The 20,640-nt window shown below is 35.8% G+C and overlaps 1 protein-coding gene across 1 annotated transcript; it reads right to left on the bottom strand.

Annotated features, from left to right (window-relative positions):
* Positions 1-6,429: 6,429 nt before the first annotated feature.
* LOC110934033 (transcription elongation factor SPT5-like) lies at positions 6,430-7,340 on the bottom strand. Its single transcript, XM_022177227.1, has 3 exons — positions 7,256-7,340; positions 6,871-7,205; positions 6,430-6,792 (listed from the first exon to the last, which is right to left on the bottom strand). The coding sequence occupies exons 1-3, from the start codon at positions 7,338-7,340 to the stop codon at positions 6,430-6,432; spliced, it is 783 nt and encodes a 260-aa protein (XP_022032919.1).
* Positions 7,341-20,640: the final 13,300 nt, after the last annotated feature.

Below are 20,640 nucleotides of genomic sequence, written 5' to 3'. Positions count from 1 at the left end.
GGTATAGGTTATGTTAAAGTGGTATGTCATATGCACAATTGCATTATTTAGAATAATAATACATGTTAGGTGTTCAGGAATTAAAGTACATACGATTTTGTTTAATAATTGAGTGAGAAAACAACATCATCCATTCAATCATAAACATCAGAAATTTGTAATCATAATATCAGAATACATAGTTTAAATGATGTTTAATCGAGTAGTTCAACGTAAACATGTAGGTCAAATTGAATGTAAAAAGGTTAAATTAAATGTAAACAATAATTCAACATAATCAAATTGAACGCAGTCGTTTCAAATTAAATGTAAACAAGTTCAACGTAGACGAGTGTTTCAACTTGATTGTAAACAGTTCAGACTAAATGTAAAACAAACAATAAAAACAAAATGATCGATATTTGACGACGAACTTAATCAAATTTAGGATGTTTGGTTGCATTATGACGTCTGGATGAACGTATAAGGGGTTGTTCATGTACATTTATGTATGTAGGGTCTTCATAGTCATCGTAAGTATCTTCATCAGTATCATTATCATCATCATCTTCATCAATATCATTAGCATCATCGGAACAAGAATCTGTTTCATCTGTCCAGAATTCTAGTAGCAATGGTAGCAGCTTCATTGTGTATGAATGTTCCTGAATGTTCCTGAATATAAAAAGAATGTCAAAAAGTGAATAATGAAATGGTAAAAAAATGATATTTAATAAGGTAAATGTTATGTGTAAGAATGTTGTATAAATGATAAACATATTATTGGTGATGATTATAGGGTAATGGTGACGTGATGCACATGTGCATGATTATGTACTGATATTGTGAACAAATTATTGTTGATGATGATAGGGTAATGGTAACGTGTTGACATGTGCAGGATGTAGATTATTGGTAATGGCTATATGGTAATGGTAAAGTGTTGCACATGTGCATGATGGTGTATTTATAGGGTAATGGTAAAGTGATGCACACGTGCAATATGGTATAGTTATAGGGTAATGGTAAAGTGCTGCACATGTGCACATGTGCATGAGCAAATTTTCAGCGGATGCATAATATTTCAGTGGATGGACATCAGGTTTAAGCAAATGGACAGTTTTGTGAATGGACAGATTGTCAGTGAATGAATCAGCAGCGAATATACTTGTTTTTCAGTGAATGAACCAGCTTAAACAAAATCCTAACTTTGAGCAAATGAACTTAAATCTGAGCCGATGAAGTCTAATCTACGGATGTACTTATTCCTAATAAGCAGACGAGCAATACTGCGAATGAACGTTAATGCAACGGATAAACAATTTAATCCAGACCCGTTAAATTCGATCTGTTAATTCTGCATATATAGTTAAAATCTGCAGATTGATTTAACTTATGTAGATGGAAGATTCAGCGACTGGACAAATATACTGCGGATGGTGTAATCTATGCGGCGGATGTACTTGAACAGTGAATAAACCAATTTCTGTGAATAAACTGATTCCATCGAATGGACTGAATTGATTCCAGCAGATGAAAGTTTTGTTTCTGCGAATGAACTAAAATGCAAATGAACTGATTCTAACAGATTTGGGTTCGTGCTTATGTAACAATGTACTTGATCTTGGTCAGTGATTGTGCAAACAGACAGCATAGTAACACATTCACTTGCGAACCGATGTAGATCTGTCACAAACTGATTCAATGCAACAAACAAAATGTAGATCTGTAAATGAAAACCTGGATTCGTGTGAATATGTAACTTGCATATTCGTATATAACCAATCAGATTGTAAATACGAATGAACATGAGTAGATCCGTATGAATATTCAATACACAACACTTCGTATAAGTATATGGTAATGGTAAAGTGTTGCACACATGTAGGATGGTGCATTTACAGGGTAATGGTAAAGTGCTGCACATGTGCAAGATAATGTATTTATACAAAAAATCACGTCCGACACTCGAATTGCATCAACAATTCTCAATTCTCAGGCATCACCAGTTCTCAGTAGTTCGTCTTCATCCCAATTACATTAATAACAAAAAAAATTAATACAATGATTCATTTGTGCATAAACTCAGATTTAATTACTAAAAAAATAATAAAAAGAATACTAAATAATCAATAGCTTCTAACCTTTTTGTTTAACATTCACATATTCGCCTTCCGTTGCACATGTGCATGATGGTGTATTTATACAAAAATCATGTCTGACACTCGAATTGCATCAACAATTCTCAGTTCACAGGCATCAACAGTTCTCAGCAGTTCGTATTCGTCCCGATTACATCTGTAGTTCGTCTTCGTCATATCGATAGCAACACACCATAAACCGTTCGTCATATCGATTTCACCATCTGATATTCCAAAATTCGTCGTATAATTGAAATTTTTGCTCCAAAATTCGTATTGTAATCGATATTATTGCAGTATGAACGTGAGCAGTGGCTAGAAATACAGAACAGGATCGCGTGTAAGAGACGATCTCTCGAATGAAACCCTAGAATGTAAGAGACGATCCTCAATGTATACAATCTCCGTCGTGAAATTGGAGAGATAAGTCGCCGTCGTAGATCGCCGTCGTCAATGTATACAATCTCTCGAATGAAACCCTAGATTGTAAGAGACGATCTTGAACAGGGCTGGAAATACAGAACAAGAGAGCGTGTTTTTTATTAGATGCCACTTAATTACAATTTTGCCATGTGTTCACATTGGTTCTCGTGATTCTCGCAATAAAGGGTGGTTCCTAACGGATCTTTATCCTATATATATATATATATATATATATATATATATATATATATATATAGGGGAAAGATAAATCGAAAACCCTTGTGAGTTGAGAAAACCCAAATAAACCCTATGTAACATTTTTATTTTTTTTTTCTAAAAAAAAAACAGGGAATGTAATATAAATGTACACGAACCTATTTATGAAAAAAAAAAAACGCTTACTAGTATTTTTTTAAAAAATGTTGAAAATTTGTATGTTACATTTTTTTGGACATATATATTATGTAACATGAAATTTGTAACATTTAAAAAAAACTACTCGGTGTTTTCTTGTGTTTCTTTTTTAAAAATGTTCAAATATATGTATATTACATTTCCTATTTTTTAGAAAGGTTTCTTGAGTTTACATGGGTTTTTTTACAAATGTTTCGTTTGAATTTACAAAACACAAGTGAGTTTTCTCTATAGCCTTCCCCTATATATATATATATATATATATATGTATATATGTATATATATATATCTATATAGGTACAGGATCAGGAGAAAACGGTGAAAAGTGTGAGAACGGTGAGAACGGATCCTGGTCGGCCATGTGATATAGCACTCTAAATTACGTGTGGGGGTACGATTGTCATTGTTTAGTATTTTTTTCAACGTTACATTTTTTTGGACATATATATTATGTAACATGAAATTTGTAACATTTAAAAAAAACTACTCGGTGTTTTCTTGTGTTTCTTTTTTAAAAATGTTCAAATATATGTATATTACATTTCCTATTTTTTAGAAAGGTTTCTTGAGTTTACATGGGTTTTTTTACAAATGTTTCGTTTGAATTTACAAAACACAAGTGAGTTTTCTCTATAGCCTTCCCCTATATATATATATATATACATATATATATATATATATATATAGGTACAGGATCAGGAGAAAACGGTGAAAAGTGTGAGAACGGTGAGAACGGATCCTGGTCGGCCATGTGATATAGCACTCTAAATTACGTGTGGGGGTACGATTGTCATTGTTTACTTCCCGCTAAATAATGGCGTTATGATTCCGTTGCAAAAAAAAATTAAACAGAAATGGCGTTTTCATCGTTATGCTAGTTTTACATGGCATTTTTTTAAAAAGTATTTTTTTACGAATAGCGTTTATGTTTGAATGGCGTTCTATTGATATTCAACAGATATGGCGTTTTTGTGTTTTTTACTTGTTTTAATTTAGTTTTTAACCCTTTTTTTAATGTTGTTTATGTTTAAATGGTTACTATTTGTTAATTATTCTAATCATGGCGTTTTCATTGATTTGCATAAATATTATCGAAAATCACACAACGAAACATGTAGATGCAATAATCTAAAAAGCAAAACACATTAGTTAACATTAAAATTATACAATCCATGGTGTTTAAGCTAATCTACATAATCTACCATCCTTTGTGCTATTCTCTTATCTGTTGTTTCATACATTTCACGTATCCCCCCCCCCTAAAGCAAAGACTTTTGTTACAGATTTTGTCAAACGTGTTCTGATTTCATTTTCGCTATGAAGCAGGATTTTTACAATGTATTTCGCCCTCAGTTCATTTAGCTGTCTCTGCTGTAGTTGATTTGGGGCATCTTCTTTTACCAAACCACTTCTCCAACCAGCTATATCCCCCATGTATGTTTCCATATGCCTCATTGTGAAAACCCCACAGTCGACCATGCTAGACGTTGTCCTCCAACCCATCTTTTGTCTGACAATGTCCGCCGACTTCATGATCTTATGCTTTGGGTGTTTTTTAAGACGCAAGTAGTTTGCAAAAGCACCGTGCTGCAGTTTCACATTTTTTTGCATATATTAGTTTGGTGTTTGTCAACATAGTTCCTATATACAAAGTTTTTAAGATACTTACCAACTTTTCCACCCATCCAGCATACTTTTTTTCGATGCTGAGGTCATCCCGGTTACCGTTGTTATCTAATACATCAACTCTTTCGTGTTTTATGTTCAAGCAGACAACATAGAAATGTCTTGCCCATATAATTGGCACGAATACCAGTTCATAATCTTTGATGGTTTTATCTTTCTGGTCTCCTTTGAAACGAGCATTTTTCATAACAGTTTCCATGTTTCTATTGAATTCTTTGTATCGTAAATTTACTTTCGTTTTTTCGTCGTATGCCGGAGTATTCTGTAATATTGAGTACCACATTTTAAAAAACAAAACAATGTCCTAATATAATTTCATCAGTTAAATATAGCAAAAGAGTTACCAGCATTAATTCTGTGCAAAATAACCTTGAGGGTGATTCTGGAGCCTTGTATCTCTCTTCATAGTTCAGGATATGTGCCCAACATAGAATAATTGTGACGTGTGCATGAAATCCTGGTTTCATGCTCTCACAAAGCACCCTCATGAGAAACTTTTCTCCCATCTTGAACACCTCAGTCCTAAAAAAACATCATTTGGTGTTTTAGTTATACAAACTCATTCTATTATAATACATGGCGTTTCGAGCGTTTTTACATGCATATTCAAGTAAACGTGATAAATGGAAAGTTTGGCGTTCTACTTTGAGAGAATGGTACATACTCGTATTCGCCGCATCTAGTGAAGATGTATGTGGCAACGTTATTTTCATGGTTCGTCCTTTGTCCATGTATAACCACTTGCCTCCTTACATAAGGTGACAAACATGCCCTGCTCAATTTCTTATCTCTCTTCTCCTTTTCACCCACTGTCTTTTTGTTTATATTTTCATCTTTTTCATCATCTTTATCAGCTTTTTCATCACCAGGCATCTCTTCAGGGTTTAAAATTGTATTTTCTTGCATCATCTTTATGATGTCTGGAGTTTTGTCCCCATCACCCTTCTCCTACACATCTGACCTGTTTGGCGTTTTTGGTGGTGATGTGTTGTTGGCGTTTTCATCTTGAGGTTTATTGGGTGTCTCTTCCTCTTTAAAAGTTTCCAAGAGGTTTTTCCCAGCTGTAGATGGTGGCTCCTTATATGGCGTTTTATCAAACACTTCACCTTGTTGTTCAACACTTTTGTTTACCATCTCCCCTTCAGTTTTTTCTAGTTTAGTGATGAATGCCTGACTGTATTGTGTTTCTGTTGGGGGGATGTTTGGTGTCTTATCAAATACAGGCATTTTTGGGGTCTCTTTAGCAGGTTGCAGATGTTTTTTATTGCTTTAATTGCTTCATCCACCATCTTTGAATTATCTAGACCTTCTTTTACATCAATCATTTGTTTTAGATCTTGTCCAGGCAGCTCCAAAACCTTAGCAATATTCTTTTTAATTATTTTTCCCCATTGTATCTGGAAATGTGATATTCAAGTGTCTTGAAATCACAATTCCATCTCTCAATATCGTTTTCGTTTATATCTTCATCTGATAATATAGTATCCTCATCATCATCATCATCATCATATATGGGGGCTGTTGTAGCAGTTGAGGGTTCGGCGTTTTGTTCTTCGGCCATATCCCTTTCTTTTTCTACTCACGTATCCCCTTCTCCTTCCCCTTCTCCTTCTCCATCCCATTCTCCTTCCCCTTCCGTTTCCTCTTCTCCTTTTCCTTCTCCTTCCCCTTTTCCTTCTCCTTCTCCTTCATTTTCAACTTCATTGGCGTTTTCATCAACTGTTTCCACTTCAATGGCGTTTTCTATTCCAGCCATATCTTTCTCCCATTCTCCTTCATTTTCACCTCATCCTTCTCCTTCTCCTTCATTTTCAACTTCATTGGCGTTTTCATCAACTGTTTCTACTTCAATGGCGTTTTCTATTCCAGCCATCTCCTTCTCCCCTTCTTCTTCATTTTCACCTCCTAGTACAACCTCATTTTCAACCTCACGTTCATTTTTACCTTGTTCTCTTTCAGCTGGCACTTCCTTGGCGTTTTCATCAACAAATTTTGAGATGTTCTCCAACAATGTCAGACATTGTGAGTATTTAATGTGTACCAGGAGGCTGTTTGGGTATTCAGTTTTTGACTGTTTTAACAATGTACTCATTTTATTGTAACACTCTTCTAATTCTTTGTATGCCCCGTCCAATTCATCAGCCATTTTCTGTTAAATTAAAAAAAAAGGATTTTATTAATCATGGCGTTTTGTGGTTTTTATTAAATTTATTATTTGAACACACACCTCTTCAGTTTCATTGTTTTGTTCTTCTTCATCAGCAAAAATGTTGTCATACTGTGTTACTCCTCTGACAAGAGCATGGTTCCCTGATGCAGAAACTTCAAACATCATTTCCCGGCTTTCTCTATCCTCATTCACCATCCTTTGAAGCGAAGCCTCTTCATCCTCAGTATCTTCATTCTCATTCTCATTCTCATCATTGATGTGCATGGCGTTTTGCGCATCAGGGTAGAGCCCAGCATAATCACAATGATCATCATGATCAAAACCATCATCATCATCAAACTCATCATCATCCTTATCAGCATGGTCATCAACATTGTCAACATCATCTTCATCTTCATTCTCAACATCATCACCATCAGCTTCATCATCAACAACAACCTACATTTTTCTTGTTTTTTGGGTTTGCCTTTCTTAGCCTTTTTAACTGTTTTCCTTTTTACTTCATTGCCAACAAGGCGTTTTGCCATTGCACCCTCAAACAAGTCAAGAGTATCTGTTGTAACCCACTCAATTGGGTATCCTTCTTTTCGGTCCCATTTTTTCTATTGCAAGCATCGTTCACCAAGGCAAGCTGTAACAAAATAGATTATTCAAATGCCAGATATTTTAGGCGTTTTAATGACACACAGATGATATATGTTATATAGGGAAATTTTATTCTTACACAAGTATGATCAATGGCCCTGTGTAATGCTTTGTTGGAGACCATGCGGTTTTGGCGTGTTGCAAGCATTGGATGATATAACTACACCAGTTCGTTTGGTTTATTTGAACGTTTGGTTTAAGGTTGTGCAAGAACTGTTTGTTGACGACTGCATTATCACTTGCATGCCCCATTATAGTGAAGAATGCTACAAGGAAATTTAGGCAGAAGTCTCTCCCGAAGCCATGCATCACAGGCAAAATGTCCTCAAAGTAGAGCTTCACACTTGGTCTGTTAACCCAGTCAAACCCTTCGAACTGTGCTTTCCACTCAGCCACCACCTGGTCTTTAGTTGTTGGTCTTTTTTTCATGTTCACGAGCACCCTTCCATTCGGTATACCTGTTAAAGAGTTTATCAATTCTTCATTCATATGTACGGTATGGTTGCCAACGTTTATGGTGTTTGTCTTTTCATTGTAATTTTCAACCAACCAGTACCAAGCATTGTCGGTACGGTGTCTATTTTCAACTTTAGTGTAGCACCAAACCCCATTTGTTGTACTATCTGTCTTTGATTTTGGTTTAGATTCATAAACCAACCAGTCAAGTTTGTAGGTTTTACTCTTGACAAAACCCTAGCCCCACTGAACTCATGATATGGTTCTTCGTCAACCTCAACATTCTGACTTAATGCCTTCCTCTTATTGGCGTTCTGGGCCTTGCCAGTGTGGACATTTATTCTCAATCTCAACCTCTCTTCGCCTATAAAAAAATGAGTTCATGGCGTTTTATTTTACGGCGTTTAATAACATAAATGATACATGTATGGCGTTTCATAAATCAATCACAGATGATAGATGTTGAATAAGACAATAACAGATGATACATGGTGTTTATAACACAAATCATACATGTTTTGGCGTTTAGTAACAAAGCTATCAAACGATACATGTTTAGGCATTTAGTAACACACGAATGATATATGTTTTTTCAATAAGACAATCACATATGATTCATGGCGTTTAATAACACAAATTATATACGTAAAATTTCGCTCTCATACATTTTAACATTGTTAAACAAACGATACAAATTTTGGCGTTTTGGTATTAAAATATCAAAGTGTATTTACAACATCATGAAAAGTAACAATCTGTACTATGTTCTCTTGTTATCTTCTTTCGTTGCTCATTGGGTTTTTGGCGTTTTGGAGCAGATGACCTTTCCCCTTCCACACTCATAGAAACTGCAAATTTATTGTTAAAATTAGAACGCCAAAAGCAGAATAAACTAGCACAATGTAAATCGAAGTTAACTCACTATGTTTTTTGCCTCTGGATCTAGTTTGATCTTTCGACGTCATAGTATTTATTGTTTCGTGTTTTCTAGGGTTTTCGCGTTTTACGTTTGTTTTGGAGAGGTTTCTCCGGGAAGTATATATGTTTCGGTCACGCTTTGATGTGTTTTGTAGATGAACAATTACCTTTTTGCCCTTATGGAAGCGCGCCCACTTTAAAAAGTTTATGTTATTTACGAAAACGCCACCGCGCCATCTAGTCCATAGATTGTTTTGATCTGACGATTCATAATTGTTCTCTCCGTTCTCACGCTTTTCACCGTTTTCTCTAAATCCTGACCATATATGTATATATGTATATATATATATATATATATATATATATATATATATATATATATATATATATATATATATATATATATATATATATATATATATATATATAGAGGATTAGGTTCAAGAGTGAACACTAGTGTATCTTGCGAACTGAGTGAACTAATCCTGGCCATACACGTGTGTAAATCAATGGCCAGAATTTGATGATGAAATACACTAGTTTATTTCATGATTTGATGATGAAATCCTAGCCATACATGTGTGCAAATCAATGGCCAGGATTTGTTCACACAGTTCGCAAATACACTGGTGTTCACTCTAGAACCCCACCTTATATATATATATATATATATATATAGGGAGAAGATCATGAGAAAACTACATATATATGAGAAAACTAGAAAACTAACTAAAAGCCACTAAAAAGGAGTGGGGAGACTTTAATGAAGGAGGGAGGACTTTTAATGAAGGAGGGGTAAAATTGGAACAAAAAATATAACTTTTCAAACATTTCCCATTTCTCCATACATTATCATTTTAAAACAAAAATGGCACCATAAGATCACAAATTTTCTTATCTTTCATTCAAGTATATTCGAGCATATTTTTTATGACATAAAAAAAGATTTACGGTGTCGTCTTGTTTTCAATACTATTATTACAGTAGTGCACATGTGCAATATAACATGTACTACAATGTGCATTACATGCTTAAAATTAGCTTTTTGAGTCTAATTTAGCTTTTAGTGTTAGTTTTTTTGGAGGTTTAGGATTAGGATTAGGTTTTTGTGTGTGTGTGTGTGGGGGGGGGGGGGTTTAGGTTTTTTGGGGTGGGGGTGGGGGGTTTAGGTTTTTTTCGGGTTTATGTTTAGGGTTTAGTTTTAGGTTTTCGGGAGGGTGGGGGAGGGGGGTTTAGGTTTTTGGGGGGTGGGGGGGGGTGGGGGGGTTAGGCTTTTGGTGGGAGGGTGAATTTAGGTTTTTGGGGGGTGGGGGTGGGGGGTTTAGGTTTTTGAGAGGTGTCGGTGGGGGGTGGGTTAAGTGGTTTAGACTTTCCGTATTAGTGCACATGTGCAGTACATCCAGAAAAAATTTTTATTATTTTTTTTTGAATATTTTTTTCCATATATAAAAAGTAGCGATTTTGGTTTTCTCATTTAAACTAGTTTTCTCATGATCCATTCCCTATATATATATATATATATATATATATATATATATATATATATATATATATATATATATATATATATATATATGTATGTATATATATATAGGGGATCGCTAAAATGAAAACCACCTGAAGTTGTAAAAACCATGAGAACCACTTTATGGCCCTTAGATCAACTAGATGAATGGATGTGATTAAAAGTAGTTAATATTGATATTAAAAGTTTTTTGTCTTATTATGTCTTTAATATTATAATACAAAAGGGTATTTAAGTAAAATAACTTTATTTTGTCTTTTTATATATATTAATTTTAAATTACCTTTTTTGTTCTATTCATTAATTACTTTTATTATTTTTATTTTTTAAACATAATTTCTTTATTAAAAACATTTTTAAATTCAGATTTTTTAAAAAGATTTTTATACTTTTTACAATTTAAGTTTTATGTTAAACTTTTTACGTTTTTTTGACGCGCCGTTTTTAACGCCGTTTTTTAACGCGCCGTTTTTTTACGCGCCGTTTTTCAAGCGTAACGTGCCGTTTTAACGCTGTTTTTTAACGCCGTTTTTTAACGCGCCGTTTTTAACGCGCCGTTTTTAACGCCGTTTTGTTACGCGCCGTTTTTTACGCGCCGTTTTTTTTAAGGCGTCGTTTTTCTCAATCGGCGTTTTTATAACACGCCGTTTCTAACGCGCCGTTTTTTAACGCGCCGTTTTTAACGCGCCGTTTTTTAACGCGTCGTTCTCAATCGGTGTTCTTAACGCGCCGTTCTCAATCGGCGTTTTTAACGTGCCGTTTTTAACGCACCGATTTTTTAACGCGCCGTTTTTTAACGCCGTTTTTTAAGGCGCCGTTTTTTAACGCCGTTTTTTACGCCTCGGTTTTTTAACGCCGTTTTTTAACGCGCCGTTTTTTTTACGCCTCGGTTTTTTTCGTTAACGATTTTTTTTTACATTTTACGCACCAATTTTTACGTTAACGTTATTTTACGTTTTATACGTCGGTTTTTTACGTTTTACGCCCCGGTTTTTTACGTTTTACGCGTCGGTTTTTTACGTTTTACGCGTCGGTTTTTTACGTCTTACGCCCCGGTTTTTTTACGTTAACGTTTGTTTTTTACATTTTACGCGCCAATTTTTACGTTAATGTTATTTTACGTTTTACACGTCGGTTTTTTACGTTTTATGCCCTAGTTTTTTACGTTTTACGCCCCAGTTTTTTACGTTTTACACGTCGGTTTTTTTACGTTTTACGCCCCGGTTTTTTACGTTTTACGCGTCGGTTTTTTACGTTTTACACCCCGGTTTTTTTCGTTAACGTTTTTTTCCGTTTTGCGTTTTACGTAAAACATTTTACGTTTTACGTTAAACTTTTTATGTTTTTAAATTTTACGTTTTATGTAAAACTTTTTACGTTTTAAGTTTTACGTTAAACTTTTTACGTTTTACTTTTTTAAGTTTTACGTTAAACTTTTTACGTTTTACGTAAAAGTTTACGGTTGAACTTTTTTTCCACAAAAACTTTTTTACACGAAAACTTGTTTACGCAAGACGAACGCACCCATAAATCGCAAAGCCGGTAGGTGTCTCGGATAGATTTTTATCGTCATCGACGGGGGAAAAGAATATAAAAAAACAACAACAAAACAAAAGTGTATCTCGAAAAAAAACAAAGTTTTGACTCACGCGTCGTTTTTTACCCGCCGTTTTTCCGCCCGTCTTTTTCACGCGTCGTTTTTTAATGCGCCGTTTTTATGCCCGGTATTTTCACGCGTCAAAAGGTTTACGTTTTACGTTAAAAAATTTTCGTTTTACGTTTTACGTTAAAAATTTTACGTTTTACGTTAAAAAAGTTACGTTTTACGTTAAAAACTTTACGTTTTTACACTAAAAATTTAACGTTTTACGTTAAAAAGTTTACGTTCTACTTTAAAAAAAATTACGTTTTATGTTAAACTTTTTAAACTTTTTACGTTTTACGTTAAAAAGTTTACGTTTTACGTTTTTACGTTTTACGTTTTTATGTTTTACGTTAAACTTTTTACGTTTTACGTTAATAAAAAGTTACGTCTTACGTTAAAAACTTTACGTTTTTACAATAAAAAGTTTACATTTTACGTTAAAAAGTTTACGTACGTTAAAAAATTTACGTTTTACGTTAAACTTTTTACGTTTTACGTTTTACGTAAAATTTTTTACGTTTTACGTTAAAATTTTTACGTTTTACGTTAAAGTTTTTACATTTAACGTTTTACATTAAACTTTTTACGTTTTACGTTTTACGTTTTCCGTTAAACTTTTTACGTTTTACGTTTTTACGTAAAACGGACAGAGTTTTCTCTGTTTTTGGAATAAGCCGACAACTCAAGTTGTCGTTATCTTTTCAAAACTCAACAATTTTTTACAATATAAACATAATATATAAAATTTCTATCAAAATGCCAAACGTAACAAGCCACTAAAGTATCGGTTCGAGCTCGGTGCGCATTAACTAAATAAAATCTAAACTAACGTAATAATAACTCGCTACGTTTAAACTGTACCAGTCCTCAGTTGACCATCTTTGACTTGTTTGACTGCTGCTGACCCGAACCGAGTCTGTTGACTGCTTTCGTCCCAAACCAAAAACCCAAAACTGACCGAGAATCGCGAAATTGACCGGAGTTTGGCTCAGATTTCCCGAACCCAAACCGAGAATCGCACCAGATCTGACCGTTGAGCAGCTGATGACCGAACAGAAAACTTTGAGTCATTGGCATTGTCATTCTTACTTGGTAACCTGAAAAATATCACAATTCTTATAACCATCACAAACATACATACACACACAAAAGGAAAAAGATTAGTAATGTACCTTTCAGGAAGTTTGACCACTTCTTCACATCTGAATGCAACCCCTGTGCGCTAATCAGTTCACCATGTGTACCCATTTCAACACACTGACCACCATCCATCACAACAATCAAATTTGCATCTTCCAAATCAAGTTTACTGGTAACTTCCAAATCAAGTTTGCTGTCGATGCTAACCCAAATTTACCCACCTATCGAACATCAAATTAAATGTTTTAGAATAAAATGAAGTGTAAGAACATATTGGTTACGGAACAACCGTCCAAATCCCCCAACCGCTGCCGCTGTGAGCGGCGGCTCCGCCGCTAGACCGACGATGGTGGTGGTGGTCCGTTCTTCTATCGAAAGATGAACCGACGATGGTGGTGGTAGGACAGCCGTTCATCTAAACCGACGATGGTGGTGGTGGGAGAACCGTTCATCTCTCTCTCTTCGCCTCTGCCGCTGCGTATCTCTCTCTCTCGTCGATTTCTTGGACCAGCCGTCGCTCACCACCACCACCCGACGATGGTGGTGGTGGTCCGTTCATCTATCGAAAGAAGGGGTGTGACCGGAATACCGGCACCGGCAGTCGGCCGGTGTGGCTGTCAGACAGAAGACGAGGGAGAGGAGACAAGGAATTGAGAAATGAAGTGTGAGATCATTCTCTGTGTTTATTTGGAGAAGATGAACCATGGATTTGAGAGATTGAATTGAGAGATGAGAGATGAAGATGATAATAGATGAAAGAGATGATAGAGGAGAGAGGTTATAAAAAGTCAGTGAATTTAATTGAAGAGAGGGGGGAAGATTTGACATTTGGGGTAAATGACTAAAATACCCCTTTTTCTGATCGGTTGAGAGTGGTTCTCATGGTTCTTACAACTGGGGGTGGTTTTCATTTTAGCGCTCCCCTATATATATATATATATATATATATATATATATATATATATATATATATATATATATATATATATATATATATATATATATATATATATATATATATATATATATATATATATATATATATATATATATATCCAGTTGTAAGAACCGCGAGAACCAGTTCCTAGCCATTAGATCTTCAAGATCAATGGATGAGATTAAAAGTAACTAAAAATAATATTAAATACTTTTTGTCTTATTATGTTTTTAATATTTTAATCCAAAAGGGTAATTTAGTAAAATTACTCTATTTTGTCCTTTTGTTTTTATTGTTTTTTATTAGTTTTTTGTATTATTATATTAGTTTTTATTTTTTAAACATAATTTTTTTTTATTGAAAGCATTTTTAAATTCAGATTTTTTTAAAAGATTTTTTTATACTTTTTACTTTTTACGTTTTTACGTTTTCAATCATCGTTTTTTTAACGCGCCATTTTTACGCCGAGCTTTTTCATGCGTCGTTATTTTAACGAGCCGTTTTTTACACGCCGTTTTTTTCAAGCGCCGTAACTTTAATGCGCCGTTTTTTACACGTTTTTTTGATGCGCCGTTTTTTACACTTTTTACGTTGAACTTTTTAAACTTTTTACGTTTTAAGTTTTACGTTTTACGTAAAACTTTTTACGTTTTACGTAAAACTTTTTACGTTTTACGTAAAACTTTTTACGTTTTAAATTTTACGTTAAAATTTTTACGTTTTACGTTTTACGTAAAACTTTTTACGTTTTACGTTTTACGTTAAACTTTTTACATTTTACGTTTTACGTTAAACTTTTTACGTTTTACATTAAAATTTTTACGTTTTACGTTAAAATTTTTACGTTTTACAAAACCCAATGTAAACAACAAAGACCTACCATATCATGTAACCAACAAAATCCAATGTAAACAACAAAGACCTACTATATCATGTAACCAACAAAAAAAAATCCAAAAACATCTTAAGCAACATATCATGTAACCAATAAAACCAAAAAAAAAAAAAAAATCCAAAAACATCTTAAGCACTTCTAAAGGTGATTGGTGTATTTACATGGGTCACCGGAACCTACATCGGTTGGTATTGTCGTCGCCGACCGGATCGGAGCTCCGACGTACCCCCACTATTACCGTCATCGTCAGCCACCACCGACTCCACCTTTACTGTCGGCGCCGCTGTGCCGTTGCTTCGTCGGCTGCCATCGTCGGCCACCACCGACTCCATCATCATCAATCAAATATAAAAAAACAGCATCGTCATCTTGATTCATCATCATCCGACTTCAGTACGGTAAAAGGAAGCAAGAGGGGGGGGGGTTACCTTGACACTCGTCGAAACAACCTAGACCGCCGCCGCCTGTGTCTCTACTGCCGCCGCCGTGAGTGTCACAGCCCCTGATCCCACCTTGGGAGCGGGAGCCGTGGGCCAGTTTCGGTGGTATCCTGTTATTGTCTAATTTGGCAACGGAAATTACATCAGGACCGTAGTTAGGAAATATTTTATCAGAGTAAAATACCACATTTTCATAATATTAAACACATGGGTAAAACCCAAGTTTTCAGTACACATATATTCATAGGGATACACCCTATTTTATTTAAGAAAAACATCTATTTCTTTTTAGGTAATTTTATTGCTACTTTTCCAAGCCTCCAGTGCTGTCCAGCTGGCTTCTATTTGGCTTTCACATTTTGTTACCTGAAACGCGTTTTAAAAACATTTTGTCAGTGGAAAATACTGGTGAGTGAATCCCAGTTTAATCAAGTTTAATTCAAATCATTGTACAGTATTGAGGGCGCATCCGCAATTACATTTCTTTCCAAGTCATATCAATTACCACCACACGGTACTGTCGTTCCGACTTATGGTCATGTTACTCCTTTACCATGTGGTAACAAATTTTGAATACAAAACCCCAAATTTACCGACTGTAATTGTATTCTTACAAATACTCAATAACCGCTATTCGCATGGAAAGATATTTAAGGTTTTGTAAAAACAGTTCACAAAATATGTTTACAAAAAGAGGATTAACTCACATTGCTGTCTTAGGGTTTTCAGTAAGGATTTCCTGGGAATAATCTATAAATTACACAAATGCACGTGTGTTAGTATAGTAACCCATTTTAACATTAGTAATACCCTCCCCGAGACGGCATTCCAACGTCGGGCAGAACCACGACAGCCGTTACGAAACCCTAGATCAATCGGGCAGAGTATCTAATACGTCTCCAGGGGTTATGATACTTACATCGTAGCAGAACCTCGCAATTTAGGGGGTATAATACCCGAGTATAGCTTATACTTGTAACACCCAGATTATAATACTAATTGTTTATAAGTTAGAACCATACATTTCGTGCCAAAACTTCAGAGTTTACCAAATGTTTTGAAGATTTAAAAACCAACTAGCTACAACATTCACATGTTTAACCTACCAAACGATGTTCAAGGTAAAACTACGAGTGTTTACATAGTACAAAACAAAAGATCAAGTGCGGAAGCGTTATAATATATGTGTTCGGTTCGACTCGATTGCTTGATCATCATCCTTTTTCTTGGTACCTGAAAACTAAATATTTTAAACAAGCATTAGCATTATGATTCTAAAATTTCACGTATTCAGTCAAATTCGAACACGTTATTCGAGAGATTAAAATAGAAATCACATCGAGCTGGGCTCCACCGTAATTTATGGTGTCACCGTAAATTATGGTGGCTTCTGGACAATTTGGAACCTACCATAAATCAGTAGGTTCCCACCGTAACAGTATACTGGCCACCGTAAATTACGGTACCACCGTAATTTACGGTGTGCCCTGTACAAAACCCCCTTGTTTCAAATGCAGTTTTGCTGGTTATTTCCGAGCGTCAATCAGCTTAATCTCATATAAATTGTTAAGCGACTGGGCTAATTTCTCCATACTTGTATTTTACTTATGATAATACTCAACTATTCTCATGAGGGCATGTCTACGGATTAGCTTACAAACTAAATTACAAGGCATTTAGTTTGTCGTTTGTGCTATTGTCGTGCATCAAATATCTAAACTTTAACTCCTATAATAAGAGCAAAGTTTCTTAATTTGCTTATGGTGTTAGCTACACGGCTTACACGTCATGTAAATCATGCATTATGTAATAATGTCTTGCTTCGTGCTTATTACCAAAACTTGTTTGACCCGTTTGGGTGCTGAATTTACACACCATTCAGGACATGCAAGATTTCATGCTTATCACTTGTTTTGACCCGCTCACTTGTTTAAGACGCAAAGTCTCTTTCGTGACACAAGGGTCTATCCTGTTTACCATGCTTTATACTATGACATAAACAAAATCAATAATTAACCTTTACGTAACGAAACGGTATTTTCGTACCTTTAGAGCACGCCCTTTCCCCGTGGATTCCCTTCGACTTGTCCGCTTGACGATCCGGACTCTTTGCCTAGAAATTTCAGTTTACAACATGTTTAGAACTCTTTTTATGACCACAATCATATCATTATGGACCATTATCAAATCTGCGTTTCTATCAACATTTTACATTTAAATCCTCACTTAGGCATTTCAACAAACACCTAACGGGTCAGATTTTCCTACAATCATTACCAAGTTCATATCTTGTAATTTTCATCGAATTTCACTTTAATTAAACGACTTTGCACATATCTTATCATTAACATTTCAGAAATCACTTCCAAATTTCAGATTGTGCTAGAACAAGAGTTTTAAATTCTGCATTTATCAAGTTTCTTGGAGTTCACTACTCACCTACAATGGGGATTATGTAACCCTACAAGTATCATACAAGGTTATGTCAAGAAATCATCTAGGGTTTGATCCTAAACCTCATAACCCTTCTAATTTCAGCCATGCATCAACAATCAAGTTGAATTTCTTGTTTTTCACACTTAACCTAGAATTCAAGATGAACAAAATATCAAGATTTTACATACCTTTATGATCCTCACTACAAGGGGATCACTAATTCGTGTTCAAGACTTGATTTAGAGCTGATTTGAGGCTTCAATTTAGAGATTTGCTTGATGTTAGGGTTTAGGAATGGGGGATGTCGCCCCTGCTTGTTCTTTGATCGACCAGACTCCCAATTTTGGGATGTTTGGTTTGTTTTGTTACTATTAGTAACATAATTTGAGTTTTTGACAAGTTTAAACCCTCAATTTTGGTAAAACCTTAAGTTTTAGTGTTTTAGCCCTATTTGACTTATTTAAGGACTTGTAATTAACTAGGTTAAAACTCTTAGTTAGTTGACTCTTGTTTATTTATTCATTTAAAATCTTTAATATAAGGATTTATATTTTCGGGGTGTTACAAGTCCACCCCCCTTAAAAGGGGTTTCGTCCCCGAAACCGAATCACGTACCGAATAAAGTAGGGTAAAGTCGTTGCATCTCCTCTTCAGATTCCCATGTGGTATCCGCCCCTTTCTTGTGTTCCCATTTGACCCTCACTTGGTTAATCTCTTTGTTCCTTAGGGTTTTCACCTTACGATCTAAAATCGCAAAAGGTCTTACCACATAGTTGAGGCTGTTATCCACCTCGATATCATCGTAGTGGATATGAGCGGTCTCATCAGCCAAACATTTTCGAAGATGTGACACGTGGAATGTGTTATGTATCCCACTCAACTCTTCGGGTAATTCAAGACGATATGCTACTTTACCAACCCGTTCAGTGACTCTAAATGGCCCAATAAATCTTGGGCTTAGTTTTTCCCTTTTTCTGAATCTAATAATACCCTTCCATGGGGAAACTTTCAGCATAACCATATCGCCAACCTGAAATTCAATTGGCCTATTTCTTTTATCTGCATATGCCTTTTGCCGGTCTTGAGCCGCTTTTAAGTGTGCCCGAACTATGTCGATTTTCGCATTTGTAGTTCGGATGATATCGGCAGGTGCTAGCCCCCGCGGACCCACTTCTACCCAACATACCGGAGTCCGACATTTTCTACCATATAATAGCTCATACGGGGCCATTTTAATACTCGTGTGATAGCTATTGTTATATGAAAATTCGACCAAGGGTAAATGGACATCCCAACTACCTCCAAAGTCAATAATGCAAGCCCGCAGCATATCTCCCAACGTTTGTATTGTTCTTTCGCTCTGCCCATCCGTTTGTGGATGGTAAGCAGTGCTAAGGAACAATTTAGTTCCCATTTGTTCTTGGAATTCACGCCAGAATTTCGAAGTAAACCGAGTATCTCTGTCTGACACAATGGATATCGGTACCCCATGCCTTGCTATGATTTCATTGGTGTATACTTCCGACATTTTCTCAGACGTATAAGTCTCACGAATTGTAATGAAGTGAGCACTTTTAGTTAACCTATCCACGACTACCCATATGGCATCAAAACCACGGCTTGTTTTAGGCAGTTTGGTCAATAGGTCCATCGTAATTTGTTCCCATTTCCAAACCGGGATTTCTAACGGTTGAAGTTTACCATATGGCTTTTGGTGTTCCGCCTTAACTTGTAGGCAAGTCAAACACTTTTCCACGTATTTCACGGTGTCCCGCTTCATTCCGGGCCACCAATAGTTTTGCTTCAAGTCATTATACATCTTGGTCGCTCCCGGGTGAATGGAATAACGGGATTTATGAGCTTCATCAAGTAGAAGCTTCTTAACCCCACATGTGTTAGGGACCCAGATTCTATTAAAAAGAGTCTTTAGGCCGTGACTGCCTATCTCAAGGTCTTTAACTTGGCCGATAGTTCTTTCCTTTTTCCAGTTTTCCGCCTTTACAGCTTCATCCTGTGCTTCTCGAATTCGTTCTAGTAAGCTTGAAGTCACAACAAGTTGCATTGATCGTACCCGTATCGGGGTATAATCTGCTCTGCGACTCAGCGCATCGGCCACTACATTGGCCTTCCCAGGGTGGTAATGTATTTCACAATCGAAATCTTTGACTGTTTCCAACCATCGCCTTTGTCTCATGTTTAATTCCTTCTGATCGAAGAAATATTTCAAGCTTTTATGGTCGGTAAAAATTGTAAATTTTACCCCGTAGAAATAATGCCTCCATATCTTTAAGGCAAACACCACCGCCGCCAATTCCAAGTCGTGAACCGGGTATTTCTTTTCGTGAACCTTCAGTTGCCTCGAGGCGTAGGCGATGACCTTACCTCGTTGCATCAAAACACACCCGAGCCCTAAATGGGAAGCATCCGAGTAAACTTCCATGTCGTCAGTCCATTCCGGTAATGTCAACACCGGAGCGTGGGTCAACCTTTCTTTGAGCGTTTGGAAAGCTTCCTCTTGCTTAACGCCCCATTCAAACTTTTCCTCCTTGCGAGTCAATTTGGTCAAAGGCAAGGCAATTTTGGAGAAATCCTGTATGAATTTCCGATAATACCCCGCAAGCCCTAAAAAGCTTCGGATTTCTGAGGGGTTTCTTGGAGGGTTCCATTTTGACACCGCTTCCACCTTGGACGGATCCACTAGTACTCCATCGGTACTAATGATATGTCCATGAAATTGCACCTCTCTTAGCCAGAAAGCGCACTTAGAAAATTTTGCATATAGCTTTTCTC

This window comes from Helianthus annuus, chromosome 4, assembly GCF_002127325.2.
Source record: "Helianthus annuus cultivar XRQ/B chromosome 4, HanXRQr2.0-SUNRISE, whole genome shotgun sequence".
Classification (NCBI taxonomy): Eukaryota; Viridiplantae; Streptophyta; class Magnoliopsida; order Asterales; family Asteraceae; genus Helianthus; species Helianthus annuus.
This window is presented reverse-complemented; position numbering and strand designations above follow the sequence as displayed.

Coding starts and splice junctions, on each gene's coding strand:
- LOC110934033 (XM_022177227.1), bottom strand. CDS start 7,340: ATGGCAAAACGCCTTGTTGGCAATGAAGTAAAAAGGAAAACAGTTAAA. Junction 7,206..7,255: donor ACCCAAAAAACAAGAAAAAT/GTAGGTTGTTGT, acceptor TTGAGAATGAAG/ATGAAGATGATGTTGACAAT. Junction 6,793..6,870: donor AAAACAATGAAACTGAAGAG/GTGTGTGTTCAA, acceptor TTAATTTAACAG/AAAATGGCTGATGAATTGGA.